We start from the raw sequence: 23,353 nt of genomic DNA, 5'->3' as shown, positions 1-23,353 counted from the left end.
TCGTAGCCAATCTCCTTTGTTGTTGGGCGGTGAGTGCGCGAGTACAAAAGCCAGCCCGGGAAAAAATCGATAGCGGTGTGTCTTCCATATCGCTATGGTTTCTCACGGTGGCCGAGTGAGAACATCTCGCTGAAGCTCATGATTCTTAATTTAAACCGCGACAGAATGTCAGCGTTACTTAAACTTTCGTTAAAAAAAAAGAATTCTCCAAACTTACTTTAGAGAAAAGAATCGTCAAAGTTAGGAGATCGTCACTCTATCATTAATTTTGGCCACATGTATTTTTGATGATTAATTTTCTTTTGTTTCGACATGTTTTTCGAAATCCAAAATTCCAAATGTTATCACATTGAAACCAGGTTTTTAAGGAATAAGCTGTATTAAATTTAATTTTTATGTACGTGCTTAGTATACTATTGAAAAAAAAAAACATTTCAATTCACTTTATGAAAGAAAGCTGTATAAGTTTACGATGAGCGAAACTCAATACACGAAGGCGAAGATGTAGGCCTGTAATGAGCGACGGTGCCACCCCTAGTCAATATAATTTGAGTTCTTTGATGTTATGATTGTGGGTGGAGATTTTGTACGGCATCTCTTAAAAAAAAAATCACAAGTTATATTATCATGGGCGTCAATCAATTAACATGGATACAGCATGTTAATCGTTCGAAAATTCCTCTACTGTTACTATTTGCACTTGGAAAAACAAAAGAATGTTAGCACCAACCTGGTGTCTGCACTCTCTCCTCCATTGACGTGGAAGGCCCATTTTAAAGTGGGGGATATCATATCGTTTGTCCCCCCCCCCCCCCCCCCCCCCACTTTTTTCGCCCCCTCCAAAAAAATGTAGCCCAAATAATATTCTATAGCTCAGAATAGCTGATTAAATTACTCCAAACTTAAAAAATGATGCTTAAATTGTAATCTTTTGCTTAAAAAAAAGGCGTTAAAGTGGTCAGAAATTGCCTCAGATCGCACCACAGAGCGTCTAATCCAAATGTTTTCGGGGCCCTTAAGCGGGCCCCTAACCCCACGCCGTGAGGGCTTCGCGCTTCGCGCTCGCATTAGTTACGTTCAACGAAAGTCCCCCCCCCCCCCCCACACACACACACACACACACTTTTGAAAAGTGATTGACGCCCTTGTTTATTATATAAACAAACAAAAAATATTAAAAACAAACGTAACGGGGTTTTTTTTTGGGGGGGGGGGGGAGGGGGGAGTACCACCAGACCAACTTTTAGGAACACTCGGTATGCCTATAATTTAATTAACGCCTTTTCCTTAAAGTTGGTGTATACGTGCTTTTTTTGGGTGTGGCACCTTGAAAAATAGATTTTCAAATTGAATTGATAATTTTCAAGCATTACATTAGTTATGAGCTTTCCAATTCGCACGAAAGAAAACTTCGGCCAACGACAAGACTAGTATATAATCCATTAATCAATAACTTTTGAGTTAAAGGGAAAATACAACATTTGCAAACATCAAAAAATAAAACTACCAAATCATTTTGAAATACCTTGCTGGACTGTTGGTGAATGACAGTGTAAAGCATACTGTAAAATCATGGCACCTGGTATACTGTCATTTTCAAGAAAAGTGGTATTTTTGTATCAATTTCCAACGCTGATCGGCCGATCAGCGTTGGAAAAAAACTTGCTTTTTTTCAAATACTGGCCCCAGTTGACCATCGCACTTGTTTGCAATCGATTACACACCTATGAACGGGTACTGCCAGCTAGACTGGTTCCCTGACCTTACAATTCCCCAATATATGTAAACTGCTCTGTTTCTTCTTAAATGGAGTCAGGGAACCAGACTACAGGAAAATGATTGTTTTTCTTGGTTTTTATAGCATTTTCGAACCCAAAACCTCAAAAAAGTCAGTGTAACTATATTTGCTATATATTTCCAACCCCCCAATTCCATCCATTTCTGAAAATTACAGCAAAAGCAAATGATGTATATTCCCTTTAAGAGCGGGACGCTCCTAATTCGTTCTGAATAGTGTGCGCAATTTTTGAACTGAAGCGCGCCATTTAAAACCACTTTTTAAAACTGTATAGGCCTGCAAAAAAAAAAAAAAAACAAGCACATTTATTTGTTACAGGACATTATATTCCGTTAAATTTCGTTCGGAAAAGCAATTGAAATTTTGAAAAAGTACGTAATATCAACTTTAATACGTTAGATGTAAAATACCTGGAGGAATTTCAAACCCAAAGGAGGCTTCTGGGATCCCGTCTATATAAGAAAATCTTCATCATCATCATCATCATCAAGGAGGGGCCGGGTCTCGTCCAACTTGGCTGTCTGTAAGACTCCCTCTGGAAGCTAGAGGGCTCATGTAATATGTAAGGTTTTTTTTAATGAAGGCCTAATCTTTGGAAATGAAGCGCAGCTTTGTGTCCCATTTTCAGTTTGCCATTTTAAGGACATTTTGGTGCCTTTTTGGTTTTTATGCTAATGAAAATTTGCATATTCACAGTGTGAGCAAAAGTGTGATGTCATTTCAGACAGAAACTTTAATGGCAGCAGCGTATCCAGCTTTTGATGTCGGGGGGGGGGGGAGGGGGCACCGCACATCCGGGCCGAAATGTAGACATGTTTTTTTTCTCTGGACACTTGCCCTCGTAAAATCAAAAAGCGGGGCGGTGGGGGGGGGGGGGGGCCTGGTGGCAGGCGCGGTTCTAGAACCAATATTTTTGGGGGGCTAGCACGGTGGATCCAGAATTTTTTCAGGGAGGCGTGCTGAATTGTTGACCGGTTATTTTTTCCAGACACTTAGGCCTCCGAAACTCAATAGGTGGGGGGGGGGGGGGGGACCCTCATGCCATATTTTCAAAAGGGAGCGCCAATAAAATCCTAAAATCATTCACACTATATATTAACTAATGCACCCTTGTCACGGCTATTTCTTCTTTAGGGGGAGACCGTTCGCATGTACATCACAATCCTTCTTTTTGCTAACGCAATTTTTTTTTTTTACGGAATTTATTTTTGGGGGGCTAGACAAAATTGTGGGGGGCTACAGCCCCCCCTAGCCCCCCCCCCCCCCCGTAGAACCGCGCCTGGCTGGTGGGGGCGCTCTTCAAAACTGACCATTATTATGTATACTATACATTATTTATCACGACGCAGGCTAATGGTTGTTGAGCGGGTTTTCTTTGGTGGGATTGATGTCGAAAGAACTATATATAAACATTTATTTCAATCATGACAACAAAAATTGTCAAAAAAATCCGCGGGGGGGGGTGCCCCCTGCCCCCCCCCCCCCGGATACGTCACTGCTTAATGATATACAGCTATTTCAGTATCAATTTAGGATATTGCTACTCTCCAAATTCCAAAGAGTGAAATTAGGGACTAGACGTTTTAGAGTGCAAAAATCAATCTCATTTTCGATTGAAATAGTCTGAAAAACGAACCACTTCAGTCGAAGCTCGAGTGAAACCTCGATCTTTACGCTTGCAGAAATTTCACTCCAAAACGTCGAGTCCCTACTTTCCGACTGTGGGATTGAATCTTCACTCGAATGGAGTGCATTTTCACTCTTTGGAGAGTATCGTTAATTTCTTCCCTTTTTTGGTGCTTTGTTGTTGTTTCAGTACTGACATGACATTGGGCCACTGAGCAAAGTTATTTTTGATGTTTTTTTCAAGGTAATTTGATTTTTTTGCATGCTCTTCATCTTGCATGTCTTTTAACCACTGTTTATTGTACTATTGTTTTCCAATTGTTTATTCTTTTATTTTGCCTGATTTTTTTTCTATTTAATTAAATCTAAGCTGAGGAATTCAACTTATGGTCTTAGTTCATCCTAATTTTTGATGTAAATGATATAAAAAATATAGGTCTGGGTAGGTTGTAAATCGTAGTGTTGTCTGAGTGAAACTACTAAGGTGCAGTGTTATGTATTTTACAGATTTTTGATGGTTTTTAAGATAATAGAATTAAGTAAAGGTATATATTTTTGCTCACTAAATATATATATTTCTTGGGGTATAGGGTATTTTTTTGGAACCGCAATGGAAACAAGTTTTTAAACCTTTTCTTTGCGTTATCCTTGCTTTTTCCACTGTAAGGGGGATTCTCTATGTTGAATTTTAATTTTTAATTTACAGTTCTAGATAATTGTTTTTGGCTAAATCTTTACTGATCTGTATTATATTTATGTGGAAATTTTGAATAAATCAATTTAAAAAAATCAAATCAAATCAAGTAGGCCTAGGCCTACCCCACACTTTAGTGTCGTTTTAAAGCTCTCATGCTTTAGTGTTTCTGAATGCTTTATGACCTAACGACAACCAAACAGGTCATATCATCAGACAAGCTTTTTTTTGCCCTGCATCCGTCAAACAATCAGCAAATATTTTAATTAAAAACAAATAGCAATATATAGACAAGTCAAACTCACATTAGATAAAATGGATCATTAACACTCCTTAACAATTCTTCTCAAAATAAATCGTCTCCGAGTGACTCGTCTGCACAGAACAGGTAGGTTTGCATAGCGATGAGATGAAGATGGCTTGATTAGAGGATAAGTCTTGTTGATGTTTCTCATTAAAAACAACAACAACAAAACAAAACAAACAAACAAACAAACAAACAAACAAACAAACAAACAAACAAACAAACAAACAATTTTAAGCCACCCCTTCCCGCGATTTTGTTATTTAGACAGGTCCTTCCGATCTTTGCTCAACCAAAAAACAAATTTCGAATTTTGTGTAGCCTAACCCCCGAACTGCTACTCCGAGTTAACCATCTAATCCTGCCTAGCCTGACGAACGGTCAACTTGCATAGCGCCCTCAAGGCTTGATATAAGTCGATTTGTCAAATTGGTTAATTCACTATTTACGAGGGTGGTTAACTTTTTATATCTACAAAAATTCGACTATAAAAATTGTTAATATAAAGAAAAGTCAATTTAACTGTATCATTTTATTATTTTTTAAAATTGTAAAGTCACCATAATTCAAATTTGTGAAATTGGTTGCAAAAAAAAGCAAGCATCTTGAAAATGTTACCTCTTTTTGTAGTGGGTCAGTCCGATGTTTACACGTCGTTCTTGACAACACATGCATGGTGCACGCGACGGCGATGGTGATTCATGATTGATGGGAGAAATCTCAAACAATCGATTCTCAAAATGGCTTTTTTTGTGGTATGACCGGGATCGGCACACTGTGTTTGAAGTGGAACCTGAATGTGATGTGTAAGTTGAGTAACTGATGAGTGTTAAACAGTACGATCTTGATCACGTTGTTTATGTGCAATGCATGATTGAGTTTTGATTTAACTCGAACATGTCAAAAGGGCCTAGCCCTAGAGAGCTGGAGTACTCAAGCTAGAGTCAAAACTGGTGATTGTGTACGGGCCGTACGATCGTCATGATCGTGTAGTGTAGGGCCCCTGTTTTGTTTTGATCAAATTAGAGTCAAAAATGTTTTTTTTTAAATTTTATTGCTCAAAAATCACCTTTAATTAAAAGCAGATTTTTCTCAATTCTAATGACACCCGTTTTGCAATTTTGAACAATTTCTTGGGGTAGAAATCATGATTTTCCTGCGCGGTTTGTTCCTTGCGATTAGCGCGCCGTGCATACTCACGGTATAGTCGGACTCCCTATTATCGCGGCATCCCTATTATCGCGGCATGGGAAATTTCTCTTTTTACAGTGTCAAAACTCCTTCAAGTGGCGATTTTTATCCAGTTCACCAGTCATCGAGGATTTTCTACCGAGTTGTATAAAAAGGACGATTAAAAAATGTTGTGTCTTTCGGGACTTTTAACGATTTTAATAAATATTAATATTTCCAAAACTTGCAAAATTTTCCCTCACCGTGTCTGCTAAAAGGTACCGTTTATATTTTAACATAAATCTTTAATTGCGCTCTGACCATGAAAGTTCCATTGTCTGGTTCCCATTCTTCAGCTGCAAATGTAAAATGAAGTCGAACGACGATATTGGCAGCGCGAAATCGTAACAACTTTTACGGGATCAAAATAAGCACCGCGCGTTAGCGAAAATAAAACGGCACGTGTAAAGTGAATGGCGCCCTCAATCGCCGATCAGTAGACTTGCCTCAGGGATTTGTGTTCTCCTTTCGGAGGAAGGGCAGGGTCTTAAGAAATCATCCTGCAGAAAATTGGTCTTTAATCAACTTGAACGTTACAGGGAAAATATCAAACTTTATTCAGGGGGTGTTTTGGTCAAAGATAAACTATGAACAAAACAGTTTGGATCATTATAAAAACCACTTCCCGCATACCGCGATAATAGGGAGTCCACCTCCGTTCGCACACGCCGCACATGTCTATTTTCACAGGCATCGTACACGGAATAAACCACACCACCGTCGGATTTTTTTATATTAATTTAAAAAGGAAGAGTTATACTACACATAAGACAGGACAATTCTGGAAGGTTAGTGGGCAATCTCTATTCCGAACGAGAAACGTGATAAGTACCGTGATAATACGGCGTTCCATCCTACATCGCACTTAAGTGTAAGTGTAAGTTATAGGAACCGGGCCCTACACTACACGATCACCCCAATTTTAGTCCTAAACGTTAAATTAAAACTTAAAGTATCTTTATCATTTCAAACAGACTTCTTTAACCGTAATTTAAAGGCGAACGTGTAGTGTAGGGCCCCTGTTTTGTTTCGATCAAATTAAAATCAAGACAAGAGTTTTTTTTTATTACTAAAAAAATGACATTTCCAACCTAGGGCAGACTTCTCTCATTATAATGGCGATCGTGAAGTGTAGGGCCCCTGTTTTGTTTTGATCAAATTGGAGTCTAAAATGTTTTTTAATGCTCAAAAATCACCTTTACAATCAAAAGCAGAATTTTCTCAATTCTATGACACCCGTTTTGCAATTTTGAACAGATTCTTGGGGTAGAAATCACGATTTTCCTGCGCGGTTTGTGCCTTGCGATTCAGCGCGCCGTGCGCGCTCACGGTACATCGCGCGGTGATCGCCATCTTTATTTTCGGGTCGTGTATTGTCGCCGCGCTGTCATCGTCATTTTACCCCCCAATTTTCCTCAAAAATCAAAACCCTGCCCTCTATCTATGACATACCTGTTTATTGAGAATGTCGCCAACTAGTTTGGTAGGCCCAATAATTTTAAAGTGGATTTTGTTCCCTTATAGGAACCAGGCCCTACACTTCACAATCGCCATTATAATGACACCTTTTAAAAAAAAATTTCGAACAGTTTCTTGGGGTAGCAATTACGATTTTCCTATGTGGTTTACGGTTGGTGCCGTGCAATTTCCCTCAAAAACCTTACAAATCCTGCCCTCTGTCCATGACATTCTCGTTAGTTTTAAACGTGGCAAACTAACCCGATGACTTTGTTACGAAGGTCCCAACTTCTTGGGGGGACATTGAATAACGTAAAAAAATGTAATAATGTAGACAACAAAGACGACATGTTCAGTGTATCATTTCTTCTTATTTAAACAACAGAAAGGTCCTCAGCACATCATGGATGAAACGGCTGAAATCTCCTCATCGCCTACTGTCTTCAAATAGCTGAGACACTGTCACTCAGATGGTACAACGTGAGCAAAGGAGATAATCCCAGCATCATGGCTGCAGAGAAGTGCTTGTATGCCTACGACTATGTCGACCTGAAAGATAGAGAATACGTCAAGAAACATGCCAGCGTAAGTAGTCACCTCACTTTGTCCTCCATATACCGGTACAAGTACCCTCCCCCAAAACTGTTACAACGGGTGCGTTCGTTTAGCTCACCCTGGTCCACACGGGTTAGCCCCATGCCGTTCGATTAGCTCTTGACGTCATTCTCAGGGCTTACCCGGGTCAGCTACCACAGACCCTGCTCATGAGCAGAGTCACTGGTGGAAGTACGTCACGCATGCGTTGTTCATTCCTACATTCGAGCAGATTCGCTGATTAATTATGCAAGACAACGGCATCTTGACCTCTAGATTTTGCGATTTCTATATCGGGTGTTTGGTCATTCACCCGTTGCATACACATGGATAAAAAAAACCTTTGTCACTGGCTCTGTTTCATGTTATGCGATGTGCGTCTGGCTGTTGTTGTATTACAACACTGCATTCGAATTGACCAATCAAACCAGTCCTGATTTGGGAATGAAATGACGTGACGATTTTAGTAAAGTTGACTCCAATTCGGGCGATTCACAATGCAGTGCGCCACCAAGAGTTTGTCACAGAGAGATCATTTTTACCAGTGCATTGTGGGAGATGGTCGACAAATTCGCAGTGCAGGACATTTGAAATTGTTAGTTTTTCCGTTCAGTACTTTCGTAAGCGTATGATTCGAGTGTATGTTTGCCTTTTCTTTCCTTTTTATCAGTATGGTGTGTTTTTTGTAAGGCGGCAGAACGACATGTCTCAATCTATAACCAATTAGCTCAAGTTGTCTACTGACACTCATTCAAATGGGCCGTGTTTTGTCGACCGAAAACTTGAAAAATTGACTCTCCATGGCAAACTCTTGGTGGCGCACTGAATTGTGAATCGCCCGAATTGGCTGGTGCATGGCTTGCATATCTGCATGTTTAAACATATCAGACGTTATACAGGAGGCTTGGCTCCTTGGATAACGGGTGATGCTCGGACTACAAATATTGTGGCCAGACAGCGGCAATCTCAAGTGGACTTTAAAGTTGACATTATTAAGTTCATTGCGCGTTCATTGCGACTTTTGAGGCTATAATTTCAGCCCACTTTTTTAAAATTTGCAATTGACTAAAAAGCAGTACATCTCAAACTAAGACCCAATCCGAAACTGAAAGGGGGGGGGGGGGGACATTCGAACACATTTGCTAATGATGTCTGACATTCTATTTGTATGGATTGATTGTATTTTCTGTGTCATGTTATTTACTACTCCTGTTGATGTGACTAAGATGTGGCTCTATGTGTCCAAAGTAGACATCACTAATTTTGTGATGTTTATCCGTAAAAAAAATAAAAAATAAAAAATTCACGTGAAAATGCTTAAGGTTTGTGCACATTTCAGAATGAAATTAGTGCGTCCTTCGCGCTATATGCTAAACCCAGTATGCTCACGCTGTGTGTCCTTTCCACTGGGCTCTCAAAAGTTGTTAAAAAAGCTCCCTCTCTTGTTTGTGCACGGAGCCCATATCAAATATGAAATGGCTAGCTGACCTCAGAACGCTTGGTGGTCGAGTGGTAAAGACATCTGCAGTAGTAAGCAGGAGGTCGTGGCTTGGTAACTTTTTTCATTTGGGTCATTTTGCATTTTTAATTACTTAAAGATATAGTCCATCATTTGTAATTTGTGCATTTTGTTCGTTTGAAGTGCAACAAAAGTGTTCAAAATCTAATGAAGGATACTGAACAACTAACCTGATGAAGTTTCAGTACAGCTTCAGCTGTAAATTCCGAGAAAAACAGCATTCTAGGATCTCAATTTCACATCAACAGTTGCTGAATCATGTTTTGAATTGTTTTGAATTGCAGCTATACGCGATGTCGCGCACTGATCCGACGAATTATAGCAACCGTGGGCGCCTGTGCGTCGTGCCAATGCTTGCGCGTGCTGCGCCGAATAACAAAACGAACTACTAATTTAAATTTTCCTACGGTGCGTCTTAAGACACACCGTTGGAAAAGCCTTCTTTCGTTGATTACTTCAAAATGATAGCTTCCCAGAAAGATTAATTTCACAGGGAGTTTAGTCCACTTACTGTCTTTCAACCAAGTATGTTTTTCAACAATAATACGCCAGTTACTTTTTCGGATGGCTGCAAATGATGGACTATAGCTTTAAAAATGACAGTTATTAAGAAAATGCAAACGTACGGTAGTGTGGTTGTATCTGTAGTATTCAGGAATCCAATTTATCTTGTCTGAAAATAATTAGCTATCAAATGAAAATGGTATTAAGTGTTATCTCTGTACATGGCTTCTGTACTTATGAACCCAATCAACAGACACAAGTTTCTGTTGCACAACGCTCTATTTGGTGTAAGAGTTGCTAGGTGATGTTGAAAACAAATTGTTCTACATCTGGTTAGACTGTTTACATGTATTATCGTGCTATCAGCTGTTGGCGACCGTATACTACTAATCTTATTTGCAGTTCAATGAAACAGTTATTTGTGCAATCAAGTTTGTCCAGGGGTGTGAAATCTCAGCTTTAAAGCTTTAAATCATTTGCACTTACCTGGAAAAGTACCCACCAATTTAAAGGGAATTATACAACATTTGCCTTTGCTGTAACTTTCAGAAATGGATGGATTTGGGGGGTTGGTTAGGACTATAGCAGATATTGTTTCACTGACTTGTTTTGAAGTTTTGTGTTCAGAGATGCTGGAAAAACCAAGAAAAACAATCATGATCCTGTAGTCTGGTTCCCTGACCCCACTTAAGATGAAACGGAGCAATTTATAGACGTCGGGAAAAGTGAGGTCAGGGAACCAATGTAGCTGTTTTCTTTCTTTTTTTTTGAAAAAAAAGGATCATTTGCTTTTTGTGCATTTTTTTCCCGTTTGAAACAACATAATTGCTGAAAATGTTAAGTAGCCCGTATACATGTAAACCATAACAACTATTCTATTGACTTTTCAGCTTGGATACTTTTAAGTTTTTCTGAATAGAGCAATTTTCTGTTCTAATTTTATGTGAGTTTCTCATCAATACAAGTTTACATTTTTTTTGAAAGCTTGGGCCCTATATTTTTACAACCTCTCAAGTGTAGGGGCCACAGAACTCTCTACAAAAAGATGTTCTAGGCCTATAACCATCATCAAGAACATGCACGTGATCTATTTCTCACTCACACAAGGAAAATAGAACACTCAGTGGATAAACTTGAGAAGGTAGTTGTTTGAAACACTCAAAGTAGTGATAGTAGTCATATCTTTGCTGCGCTGCATGTTCTAATGCATGGTACTTCCCCCTAAATAAACACTGCAGTTGTGCAGTTGTAGCCCTACTTTCTGGATCCTATGGAAACGTGATTGTTTGGATTATTTTCTTAATAGTGTGGGGTCACAGATCATCATAAATTCACACTTTGGGACAGATCGAGTGGCTTGATATTTGGTAAAACTACATGTACAAGAGGTGCTTTGCTGTGGAATAGTCAAGTAATGATAAATACTTTTTGTGTTTCGGGGGAAAAAAATGGCTTTTATTGTCATTGACTAGGGTTGAGACATTTCAAGGCACGTCACGCTTATTTAATTATCGTTATTTACATGTAAAGATGTACTGTTCTTGCTGTACTATAAATACTAAGCTTAATTTTTTCATGGCAATTCTTTTCTATTTTGGATATGTCTGCAACCCTCTGAAAAAAGGAAGGCATTTATTTAGAGTTGCTTTAGTACACAAACAGATCCGCGAAAACACTGGTTCCCTGTCCCTGCATTATCAATTTTGATAAGGGGCACTTGAACATCCGTGGTGAAATGTAGACACGTTTGTTTTCTCCGGACACTCGGCCTCCGTAAAATCAAAAGGGAGGGGGGGGGGGGCTGGTACCATCTGTCGATGGGGGCGCTGTTCAAAACCAATGACTATGCACACTAACGGACAATATATGGTGCTTTTCAGGACGATACATGCGTGCAATTAAAAAAAAGGCACCCGGAATGGCCAATGGCACAAACAAGGGCACCACTTCTTCCTAGAAAGGGCACTTGTTTAGAACAAAAGGGCACCTTATGAAAAAAAGGGCACTCTTTACAAAATATTGGGGGGGGGGGGGTTGGGGGTAAGCGCTGGTGAAAAAAGGGCATTTAAATGGAAAAGGGCAGTCAAAATATTGGGGGGGGGGGGAAATACTCCCATTACCCCCCCCCCCCCCCCCTTGCTGGCTACGCCTATGCCCTAAGTTGAATACTAGTGACCAGAGCCTGTGTTTCTTTCATCCCATCCAAGTTATTTGGAGAAGTCTGTGAAAATCTTCCTAGTCCTTGCAAACAACAACACCAAAGCTTATTCTGTAATAGCTAACAATTCCATTGAACAACGCCCCTTTGTGGCCCAATCCATACTGTGAATACAGTTACAGTCACAGGCCCATTTGCCAAAGAAGACATTTGTGTTAAGCTCTTGGAGTAGTGAAGAGGCAAAGGCCCACGAAAGAAATAACACAAAAGTTATCAAACAAAGGGACTTGAATGCTCTTTGTAACATGGAGAATCAATCGATAAAACTAAAGCTGTTGCATGTACAGTTGTAAAATTATGTATGTTTTGCAACACTGAACAGTGCTGACTCTTGCACGTTTACTGAGAAAAAGAACGGTTTTGTAATTTTTTAAAAATTTAGATGAAATCTGTATTTATTCCATTCTCAACATTTAGGCCTACATTGCGATTCCTGAAGTGATTTCCTCAAAACAAACTTGTCGTTTCTGTAATTAAACTGAGGACATATTTTGGTTTTGAAAATACCCCCCACCCCCGAAAAAAGGCCCTCAAAACTTGCGTAGTTAGTTTTAATTATGCTTCATTAGTGGATAACTTGAGTGTTTTATTTATTTAAAAACATGGTAGTTGATGTACATTGACAGTGCACTGATAGCAATTTAATGTTAAAATTTATCAAATTAAAGGTTTGAAAGTTTAGAAATGCAAACGTAGAGTCACAGTTGCATGTGCCAACCACAAGGCTAGAGGACCACAAAAGTTAACAACTACGGACAAAGAAACAGTTGCAATTAATGAAATGAAGGAATCCGTTGATAATGTGCTTGAACTGAGATACGAATAGTGATATGATTCTGGCAAGGATGTATATGTGGCAATATTAGGGAAGAAACTTGACGAATACCTTACAATGAGAACTGAAAGCTTGCTTCAGCACATCACATGATAGTATAGGTTCATTCGATAAATTTAGGGTCCACATTGTGACATTTTTTGTCCCTGTTACATCTTGTCCATGTTAGATCTTAACTTTATAGTGTGCCATTCAAGTATCATTAAGAATGACTTCAGACGTTTTTTTTATTTGTTGGGTAGGTACATGAAGTTTGCTATTCAGAATCACTCTTGTAGGATGACTGCATTGAGGAGTGCATCAGAATTATAAAATCAAAATGTCAGATGTAACAGGGACACGAAAAAAGTGGACCCCAAATTTATAGAAAGACCCTTTATGGAAGAAAATTTTGCGTAATATTTCTCTCTGATACTTTTAAATCATAAAAGTAAGGAAGGCCAGACGTTTCAATTTCTAGCAGAATCTTTATGCGGCAGTTCAGGATTGAAACGCCAGTCCCTCCTTATGTTTTTCAATATTCAAGGTCACTCCTGAAACTCCAATTGGAAATCCGGTATGCAGGGGCATATTTCTTGTGTTTTCTTATGTTTAATTCATATATTGTATGCTAAATCCTTGAAAGTTCACAGTACATTTTTTAAAAACTGAATGTCTATTGTTCATAACAGAAACGTCACCTGGGTGACATTGTGGGGAAGCATCGCTACCGGTCCCGCCCCTCGACAGCAAACGTCGTCAGTTCACTGGTCTCCCTAGACTTCCCAGAAACGAGGGCCATCAACACAACCACCGCAGGCCGCATCATCGCAGACCAACGCAAACAGATCAGGAACACCTTTCAGAAAACCCAATGGTGAGATTTAGCCCGACTATTAAACCCAAATCCTTGTGGGGGAGTGTGGCCTAGTGGTGAGGGTTTCTGACTCTTGATCAGACGGTCAGGGGTTCGAATCCAGCTGCTGGCCATATGTTGTGAAAACTCAAATGTCTGATATGATATTTCCAATAGTTTTCCCTGCAGTGAAGAAGAAAGCTAATAACTACCCCTTGCTCAAAACTCTGGATTTGAAAAAGAGTGTTTCATGGAAAGGTGTAATAGGGAAACAAATGTACATGTATACATAAAACAGAAGTAATTGCCAAATTCTCTACCAAAGAAGTCACAAAATTTTGGTCTAGAATTATCCTGCTTTAACCTTAAGGTCAAAGTTCACACGTGTTTCATCTGCTTTTACAGTGAGTCTATTGTTTATTTTAAGTATCATATCATGTAGTCCCTTGACTTTCACCTTGAATGCTGCGTTTACCTCTACATCTTCAATCTTTGTTGTTTACTCAGGAAGGAAACATTGAATGGGTGGAGCCGTCCCTCAACGTCAATGGAGGAGAGAGTGCAGACACCAGGTTGGTGCCAAGATCTTATTTTCCCGAAGAATTTGAACAAGCCATCATTGCCATGATTACAAGACACAGTGGCAATGACATGAAAGAAAAACATTTGAGTTTGACTCAGTGGTTCTAGTAGCATGCCTACCGGTATATCTTCCTCATTATCCATACCGTTGTTCTTTGGCTTTAACGAAGTGATTTTATTGTGTTTCACAGTGGATGTTGAACAGCAACAGCGCCCTCACACGTCAGCGTCGGTCTCCATACCGGATGGTTCCAAGGAACTGCAGATGAGTCCGCTTACTCTGAGGCCGTTCAGTACAGGTATGCTGTCACCTAGGCTGCGTTCCACTCACGCGAACATGTTTGCATTCGTAAGCCATGCCCTGCAGGCGTGTTATTGCCAAATGAGATGATTATGTCAATCCAACAAGTATGGGGTATTAGTTCGATCGAGGAGCAGTAGTTAACTATATAGTGGTTGGTTTGTGACGTACCTAACGCATGCGCACTGAAGTTAAAGTGCAAACAACTCTAGTCGAACTGTTGTCATGTCCGTGAGAAAACGGCCATGAGAAAATGACGGTTGCACAATTTTCTAACACTTGATGTTTCTGTTTGTTTACACAAATAGTGATTGTGTAGTTCAGGACACCTTACATAATCACCAATAATATTGTGCAATGGTGACAAAAGTGACAGACTCGTATGGAAAAATTATGCAATGAAAACAAAATTTAGCGCTCACAGTTTCGTTTTTCTGCCATTATGGTGATAGTTGGTCCCCTCTGCACTATGCTATGAATATTGCTGTTGATAACCAGCTATAAATCGTTGCACGACCAACCGCAGTTGGCTGGTCCTAGACTAGTCCTACCATCATTGACTAGTCGAACTATGGTTAACTCTGGTCCTTGATCCTTGCCCGTGACAGCAACTTTGTAAAGCCTCGAGAAATTAATAGTGACTGGAAGTAAAATGTTGCCAGTAAGGTATGAACTTACTACAGATGTAGACAAAGTTATTCACCGAAAGGATCATTATGTTCATTATGAGTGTCGGCCATTATGGAAAACATGGCAAACGACCTGTGAAGACTGTTCACCTTTGTTGCTAACGGTTGCCAACTTTGGTAGCACATGATTGGTCCCGCTAGCACAAACATTACCAACGTCGGCAAACGTTAGCATTGTTCTCGTAAGTGAATACACATTTTTTTGGCTAAAATGAATAGACCATAAGTAGAATGCGTAGTTTTATGTATATACGGGGTGAGTAAAAAAAGCGAAAACCAAATGTCGGGACCATTGTTTTAGTGAAGTTCTGCATGCAGCACTTTCAAACTCTAGGATATGAAAGCCCAATTCATTAGCTTTCTGTTAGTACAAGAATCATTCAAATCACTCATGTACTTTTTAAGTTACGGAGTTTTAAACACAACCACCATTTTAAAGTTCTGTCCACGGATCACAAAAAAGGTGTGCATTCTTTCAGCAAAACAAAAACAATTCACACACATCCTTATGTGATTAATTTTCGTTTTGCTGAAAGAACACTGAACTTCTTGTGTTCTGTGGACAGAACCTTAAAATGGCGGTTGTGTTTAAAACTCCGTAACTTGAAAAGTACATGAGTGATTTCAACGATTTTTGTACTAAAAGAAAGCTTATGAATTGGGCTTTCATATCCTGGATTTTGAAAGTGCTACATGCAGAACTTTACTAAAACAATGGTCCCGACATTTGGGTTTCGATTTTTTTACTCACCCTGTATTTTTAAATTGCCGACAATTACATGAATCCATCGTGTCAACCATCAACATCGCAGTTTATTGTATTTGATGTCAAGGCTCAGTTCCTTTGCAACTGCGCACCAACTTCGGCAGGCAGCAGTGTGTCATGGATAAATATATGTGAAAGTTCTGCTCCCCGTTTACCCAAGTAAACTTGGATTTTTTTACTATCTTCTGACTACCCCAGGAGCTGTCCGCAAGCCTTCCCGTAAGCCGCCCACGGCCTCGGGCTTCATGTGGGTGCGTATGAAGCGCAACGGCAGCGCGAGCAGCAGCAACATGCAGTTCAAGCGCATCACGGAGGAGATCCGCCTCCAGTGGGAGGAGGAGGACAAGAAGGAACGGCAGGACCACCGGAAAGAGAAGAGCCAGAGTCCCCGGCGCTACGACGCCTTCGCCGGCCAGTGGTTGAGCTTTGCGGCCGGCGGGATGGATGGCGGGCTAGAGGAGGCCGAGGACGGGAGCGGGCTTGGCTCTGGTGGGGTGGTAGAAGCATTCACGGGTAGGTCTAAATGGCGTAATCTGTGTCACATAACTGTAAAACTGCCCATGATTTCAAGAATTTAGTTGGATTTTGCATAAAAGTTTTGAGAAATGACCAATACAGTGGAACGTCGCTATGCCGAACACCGCTATACCGCTAAATTTTGTCCACAGATCACAATAAAGGTAAGTGATATTTCCGCAAAATGGAAACAATTCACATATAAAAAAAACCTAGAACATTCTAATAACCATGATAACTGGCACTTATCATACCCTTTATTTAAACACTTTCTGCTTCCAATGTTAAAACAACATGCTTTATAATGTCAGTAGTTTATAGTCGTGCCCTGCCTTCTACTTGGCTACCTGGAGACTGGGATTATTCTGATGTCGTTTTCATGATACAACATGGTTTCATTTTTACTGAAATTTCACGTACCTTAAATGTGATTCGTGGACAAAATTTGGAAACTCTGTTTGTGTTCAGAATTCCATAACTTGAAAAGTACGTGAGTGATTCGAATGATTCTTGTACTAAAAGAAAGCTCATTAATTGGGCTTTCACATCCTCGATCTGGAAAGCGCTACATGCAGAACTTCAGTACAAAATAGGGGGCGCCATTTGGGTTTCTTTTTTCTTTTTTTGAGTCAGCCTGTACAGGCCACATTTCCTTATTTCTTACATGTATATTCCTTTTGTATTTTGCCTGTTTATCCAAAAGGTGAATTAATTGGGCTTTCTCATCCTAGATCTGGAAAGCGCTACATGCAGAACTTCTGTACAAAATAGGGGGCGCCATTTGGGTTTTTTTTTTTTTTTGAGTAACCCAGTACAGGCCACAATCCCTTATTTCATACATGTTTATTCCTTTTGTATTTTGCTTGTTTATCCAAAAGGTGAAACCAACTTGGAGTATTACAACATTGAAGGGAAGGTAGGCGCTGACGTGGCCAACCAACTGCGCATCGGGAACAAGATACGCATCGGGGTAAACGGTGCGGTCCAGTCAGACAGTCTGAGGGTGCGCAAATGGAGGAGAGAGGTCGAGAGGTGGGTGCTTGGGTACAGACCAGAAAATAAACTGCTAATGACAAATAGCCTCGCTCAAAAAATTTAGGCAAAATACACATACCTCTCCAAGGTGTTCAAGACGTTTGTGACCTGCTATGGCATAATGAGGAATAACTCCCATCCTTGACTTTTGAGTTTTAAATACCATGTAAAAAAGCAACTTTTTATCTTTCTAATGACACCAACTTTATTTCTGTAGCTCAATTAATTCCAGAGATATGCTGCGGGAAAGTTGGTAGTGCGTCGTCGAACTTCCGTAACCTAATTTCGAGGAAAACAGTTTTGAAAAAAGTTGTGCGTTGTTCGTTGTGCATTGCAAGCTTTATGTGCGACGTGTACGTACATGCACATGTGGGACGGTTTTGTTACATTGTAAACAGTTTCTGAGCGCGCGCGCTCTAGGCACGCACTCACATATTGGATCAGTGCTGCAATATGTCACGTATCTAAGTAAACACTATACAGCGCATGCTCTATTGCCTATTCATACAATGTGGTCCAATCAGATGGTGTTATTTTCATTACGCACTCGAGTCACACGAACTAGACACCGTCATCCACCGCGCAGCATCGCGTTTTGTCTTCCACAGCTGATCATGCGTTGCTAGGCCAGGGCCCAATTTCATAGCACTGCTTAACAGTAAGCAGAAAAGTTATGCTTACTATAGCAGAAAATCATGCTGCTGCTTAAGCACTATTTCATGCTAACGGTTGCGCGCGCATGGAGATTTCTATTGTTACGTCACTGATTTAAGCAAAGTTTTCTTCGGAGTTTAAGAATGCTTTTGCTGTGCTTACTGCTTAACGGTCCCTATGAAATGGATGGAGGCTCGGTAAGCACAAAGTCGGCTGTTAAGCAGCGCTATGAAATTGGGCCCAATACAGACTGATGTCACTGCTAGAAATAAACAGAGCAGGCAATACGCTTTTGAAACATGGTAACACACAAAGGTACACGCATTAATCAATTCTCTTGATATTTCACGGTGAACTTGGGTAATTTTTTGTTGTTCAGAGGAAAATTTCTGATGATTTTTTAATAACTTCACACAAACACACTTCAGAATTCGTCCTTTTTTTTAATTTTGAGGGTATTTTTTTACAACCAAAATGTCCAGTGTGAATTTTACACACCGTGGCTACTCAAAAATTTGAAAAAGCCAAAATCGATTTTGAAATGATTTTCCACTTAAAAACAACTTCACCTGCCGATTATTCAAAACCAGGTCTTGGGAGACACTCCTCATTGAGCCTCAGTAGGTCACATATATCAAATTAAATCTTGATCAATTTCTTTGTTAAACCCTATAATTATTATTTATGCCCTTATCAGTGTCCCTTAGTTGGTTCAGTTGGGAAAAAAAAGTTGACCCAGCAAAAAGAGATATCCCCAGTTCGACTAATTTGGACTAATTTTGATTGAACTTGCGTAGTATTTAAGCTTATTCCATGATGCGGCTAACACAGCTCTATTTTAGAATTTTCTAAAAAAAAAGAAAAAAAAAATTGTTTTCATTGTTTAGGGCGGAATCCGTTGCCTCAGATGACTCCTTCACCAGCAACGACTCCGATCTCTTTAAACTGAGCAGTCACAACTTTAAAGAAAAGAAGAAGATTGCATCACCGATTGTTCCCTTGTGTTGGGACGACCAGCTACAGAAACCTGACGTCAAAGTGTTGGAAGCCAGGGATAAACAATCACCAGCTGCGAAACGGGTAAGAGGCGCAAATCGTGTAAAAATTGTACAGTCCTGCAGATACTAGGACGGATTGTCGGTACAGTGAAATGCCGCTATGACAAACATCGCGGGATCCACAGAAACTGTTGGTAAGGCCAAAAAAAAAAATAGTCGGTCTCTGGTCAGACCAAAGTTCCGGAATTGATGCGGTGACGCGGGTTTTTTTTTTTTTTTTTTTTTTTTTTTGGAGCTTGGATTGTACAGACAAGGTGGGTACTATTTTTTGCTTTTTTGGGTTCTCGTATACATTGGTGTCCTCCATCATTTGCCTTTGTGTCCTCCATCATTTGCTTTGGTGCAATTTCCCCATTCCTTGGTACAAAAATTTGAGGAGGTGCGGCAATAGAGGGCGCTGTTGTAGCTACCGCGGACAATTTGAAGAAAAAAAAAGGTTGACGCGCATGATTAAAATCGACGCGCGCGCTGACCAGAGACCGACTATTTTTTTTGGCCTAATAGAGATCGTTCGGTATAGCGTATATAAGCCGCTCGTGCTCTGGTAGCTTGAGGCTGGACGGCTTAGGTTTTCACACATCAGCGGCGCCCTCTTTTGACTATTGTTATGGTGTAGTGGCATTTTTCACCCCGCCCACGGACTCGCGTAACTTGTCCACGATTGAAGTTAAACATACATACTGGTGGCTTTCCCTTCTATTCCTTGGGATAATAATAGCCACCTGTCACTCTTCAACATAAAACCTCATATAAGCACTGGACAATTTCAGTGATACTTTAGAAAAATACTGTGTTAGCACACAGCACTGAATATGACCAAAGCGTTATTTGCTGCATAAATTCCTATTTAATTACCAAAACAGTAACAATTTTTAATTATGAATTTTTTTGCAACAAAGACTATTTAACGACATGCAATTCAGTCATTTACATTTATGGAAAAAGTCTGCTTTGCCTTATGGATTTAAATCATTAATTTTTGTTACGTCTCAAAAACCAGGTGGTACATGTAATAAAACATTGCACATAAGTATACAGTCAAAGCATTGTTGTTTGTATATTATTGCTGTTATTATGGAATCCCTTTGGCTATGAGCCTACAATCATTTACAGTTATTTAGCATTAACTATTCCAAGTGGATGACAATCTGCATTGAAATCGGAGGGGCCATTCCTGAGATCCTTAAGGGGATGCATTGCGCCATCTGTTGTCAGAGGCCCCCAAAATTGATGTTTTTGAGATAACACTTCGGATGAAGATTGTGCTTAAACGTGCCACCTGAGAGCTTGGCAACAGAAAGAATTGAATTCAGCACTCTCGAATTGACAAAGAACAAGCATTTTTTTGTTGCCACCAGAAATCTTGAACGGACTTCATTTTCTAGGCGAGATAGGATTTCTGGCCCACGGTCTATTGTCTTGCAGCCAATAAATCAAATTGTAAAGTAAAAATTCAATAACTAAACATGGGCTGTTTTTTTTCAGTCAATTTCTCATTCAAAAGAATAAGTTTTGTATTGCTAGAAAAGGAATCTATACAGGATGAGTAAAAAAGAAAGAAACCCAAATGGTGCCCCATATTTTTTAAAGAATTTCTGCTTGTACCATTTTCCAAATCTGAGCCCAATTAATAATCTTTCTTTTAGTGAAAGAATCATTCAAATCGCTCATGTACTTTTCCAGTTATGGAATTCCGAACACAAAAACTGTTTCTTTAACCTTGTCCGCGGATCACAGGTACCGTACGTGATATTTCAGTAAAAATGAAACCATGTCGTATCCTGAAAATGATATCAGAATAATCCCATAAGTCTCTGGGTTAGCGAAGTAGAAGGCAGGGCAAGACTTTAAACTCTTGACATTGTAAAGCATGATATTTTAACATTGGAAGCAGCAGGTTTTTTAAATGTTACGAGTTAATGTTAAGTGCCAGTTATCATGGTTATGAGAGTGTTCTGATGTGTTTTTTGGTATGTGAATAGTTTTCGTTTCGTTGAAATATCACCTACCTTTATTGTGATCCATGCACAAGGTTAAAAAAACCGGTGTTGTGTTCAAAATTATTGGGAAAGTACATGAGTGATTTGAATGATTCTTTCACTAAAAGAAAGCTTATTAATTGGGCTTTCGTATGCTAGATTTGGAAAGTAGGGGGGGGGGGGTTACCATTTGGGTTCCCTTTTGTTTTTAATCACCCTGTATGCTACAAAAGGAATCTATTTGTCTGGATGAATTTGAAAACATCACAGGGAAGGCAACTTTAAACTTTGCTTCTTGTTATTTTTCTTAGGATCTCTCTGAGAGGCATCCAGTAGTCTTCGAGAAGCTCATCAAAGACGACGCGCGCCCCAAAAGAGGTCCCAAGCTCGAGACTTACCGCCTGAGCCATCGCACCAAGGGCAAGCGCAACCTGGATGGCACAGATAGTCTGAGTAATCGCATCACCGTCATCACCGTCGACCAGATAGATGAGGATCGGGAATCGCTCTGCTCTCTGGACTACGAAGAGATCCTGCAGAGGAGTTTAGAGGTTGAGCAGCCTGCTGACGAAGAGGCACCATCTCTGCTGCGCCACGCGGAGGACTCCCGGAGGAGCCCAGAGAGGGTCTTGCTGTCACCCTTCGGTGAGGGCTCAGTGAGCGAACCCAGAACTGCGCCAAGCTCAGGGATGAAGCACTCCACACCTCATGTCAGTCCCCACCACTCAGCTGGTACCAGTGATGCCGGACTGGTTGCCCGTAGCATGACCCCGAAACCCCGCACCATGCCGCTGACAAGCCCAGTGCCTAGCTCTCCGAGTATTGTCAGCAGCAGACCGCGCACCGGATCGCAGACCTCCCAGCGGGCACAGTCCAGCAACAGCAAGGGGAGGTACTCCTTCAGTCAGACTCCGACCCCCAGAAATCTGAACAGCCCGCATCCCAACTTGGTCAAACCAGGACAGCTCCCGAGGACCGGGGTGTCGAGCATAAACCCCGGGGTGCAGGAGGGCGAGCATGAGTACATCAAAATCTCCCAGCCGATATTGCCTGGATCTGAGCGGACCCAGTCCCAGATGGACAACATGGCAGCCATCAGCCGAGTCGAAGAGAGGAATGCATTTGCAGACTATAAGGAGGACTCGGAAAGCCTCGGCAGGAACCCATCCATCGCCAGCTTTGACAGCATGGACAGTATGAACGTAGAAGGCGATCGGATCGGCAACCACCTGCCAGATAACTTGACGGAACTGCCGTGCAGTTGCAGCCCGGAGGCCAAGCGGGTAGTCTCGGCAGCACTCTCACGGGTGTCCCTAGATTCCGCCAACATTATCAACATTCCCACAGCGGACATGAACATGAGTTTGTCTGACCTCAATTCCGTGTCGGATATGGACCCCCTGGCATCCTACTCGTCCTTCCGAGGGAGCCTCAGCTCTGATGTGGCAGCAGCGGTAGCAGCTGATCTCTTGCCAGAGGGGGTAGGAGAGGCTGTACCACATCAGGGAGATCTCTTGCCATCTAATGAGATCTCTGGTGAACAAGTAGGCGTGGCTTCCCGAAGCTCGGCCTCCAGTGCCTCATCCCAACGCTTGCCAATGTCTCGGGAGAGGCAAGAGGAATTGGGGTACATCATCAATAAGGTGGACGGTTTGGAGTTGGCGCAAACCGATAATGAGAATAAGGAACAACAACGGAAGGCAGCCTCAGCTAAGAAGCCAAACCGGACTGTGACATTTGCCGAGGAGCTGCGGCCCCCCTCCGTCCCAAACTGCACCCCCGAGTCCACGCCCAGGGACCCCACCGATGTCGATTCAGAGAGAGGCGACGTAGATACAGATGAAAGAGATCTAAGGCCTAGGAGTGCTCAGTCCAGCGAGTCCGCAGCAGACGAACTGAGCGCACTCCGAACCAAGATCAAGTCAGACCTGGTGGAAACCCAGCAGGCAACGCAACAGGATCTGGACGCATTTCAGGCACAGAGGCAAGGAAAGACATAAGGATTGCTGATTTGTTGGTATTTTGGAGAAAATCTGAGAAACGGAACAGCAGTTGCTTCTCTAGTATTTTCTTCATTTTTTTCACGAGCAGGGATTTACAGTTTTGACAGTTAACCTTAACCTTCCTTTTTCCTCAAAAATCCTACTGGCGATTTTGG

At 41.0% G+C, this 23,353-nt stretch overlaps 1 protein-coding gene across 1 annotated transcript; it reads left to right on the top strand.

Moving 5' to 3' along the window:
- The first annotated feature begins 5,088 nt into the window (after positions 1 to 5,088).
- On the top strand, positions 5,089 to 23,353 carry LOC119728311. Its single transcript, XM_038200500.1, has 9 exons — positions 5,089 to 5,228; positions 7,496 to 7,695; positions 13,452 to 13,636; positions 14,123 to 14,187; positions 14,389 to 14,496; positions 16,152 to 16,466; positions 17,348 to 17,501; positions 19,046 to 19,238; positions 21,507 to 23,353. The coding sequence occupies exons 2-9, from the start codon at positions 7,618 to 7,620 to the stop codon at positions 23,193 to 23,195; spliced, it is 2,787 nt and encodes a 928-aa protein (XP_038056428.1). The 5' UTR covers positions 5,089 to 5,228; positions 7,496 to 7,617; the 3' UTR covers positions 23,196 to 23,353.

The sequence above is a fragment of the Patiria miniata genome, unplaced genomic scaffold (assembly GCF_015706575.1).
Source record: "Patiria miniata isolate m_02_andy unplaced genomic scaffold, ASM1570657v1 HiC_scaffold_20, whole genome shotgun sequence".
Taxonomy (NCBI): Eukaryota; Metazoa; Echinodermata; class Asteroidea; order Valvatida; family Asterinidae; genus Patiria; species Patiria miniata.
The sequence above is the reverse complement of the archived record's forward strand: the minus strand, read 5'-3'. Positions and strand labels throughout refer to the sequence as shown.

Bases quoted from the DNA above. Each gene is read 5' to 3' on its own strand.
- LOC119728311 (XM_038200500.1), top strand. From the start codon at position 7,618: ATGGCTGCAGAGAAGTGCTTGTATGCCTACGACTATGTCGACCTGAAA. The intron at 14,188-14,388 runs GTTGGTGCCAAG...TGTGTTTCACAG, and splicing joins GGAGAGAGTGCAGACACCAG to TGGATGTTGAACAGCAACAG. The intron at 19,239-21,506 runs GTAAGAGGCGCA...TATTTTTCTTAG, and splicing joins AATCACCAGCTGCGAAACGG to GATCTCTCTGAGAGGCATCC.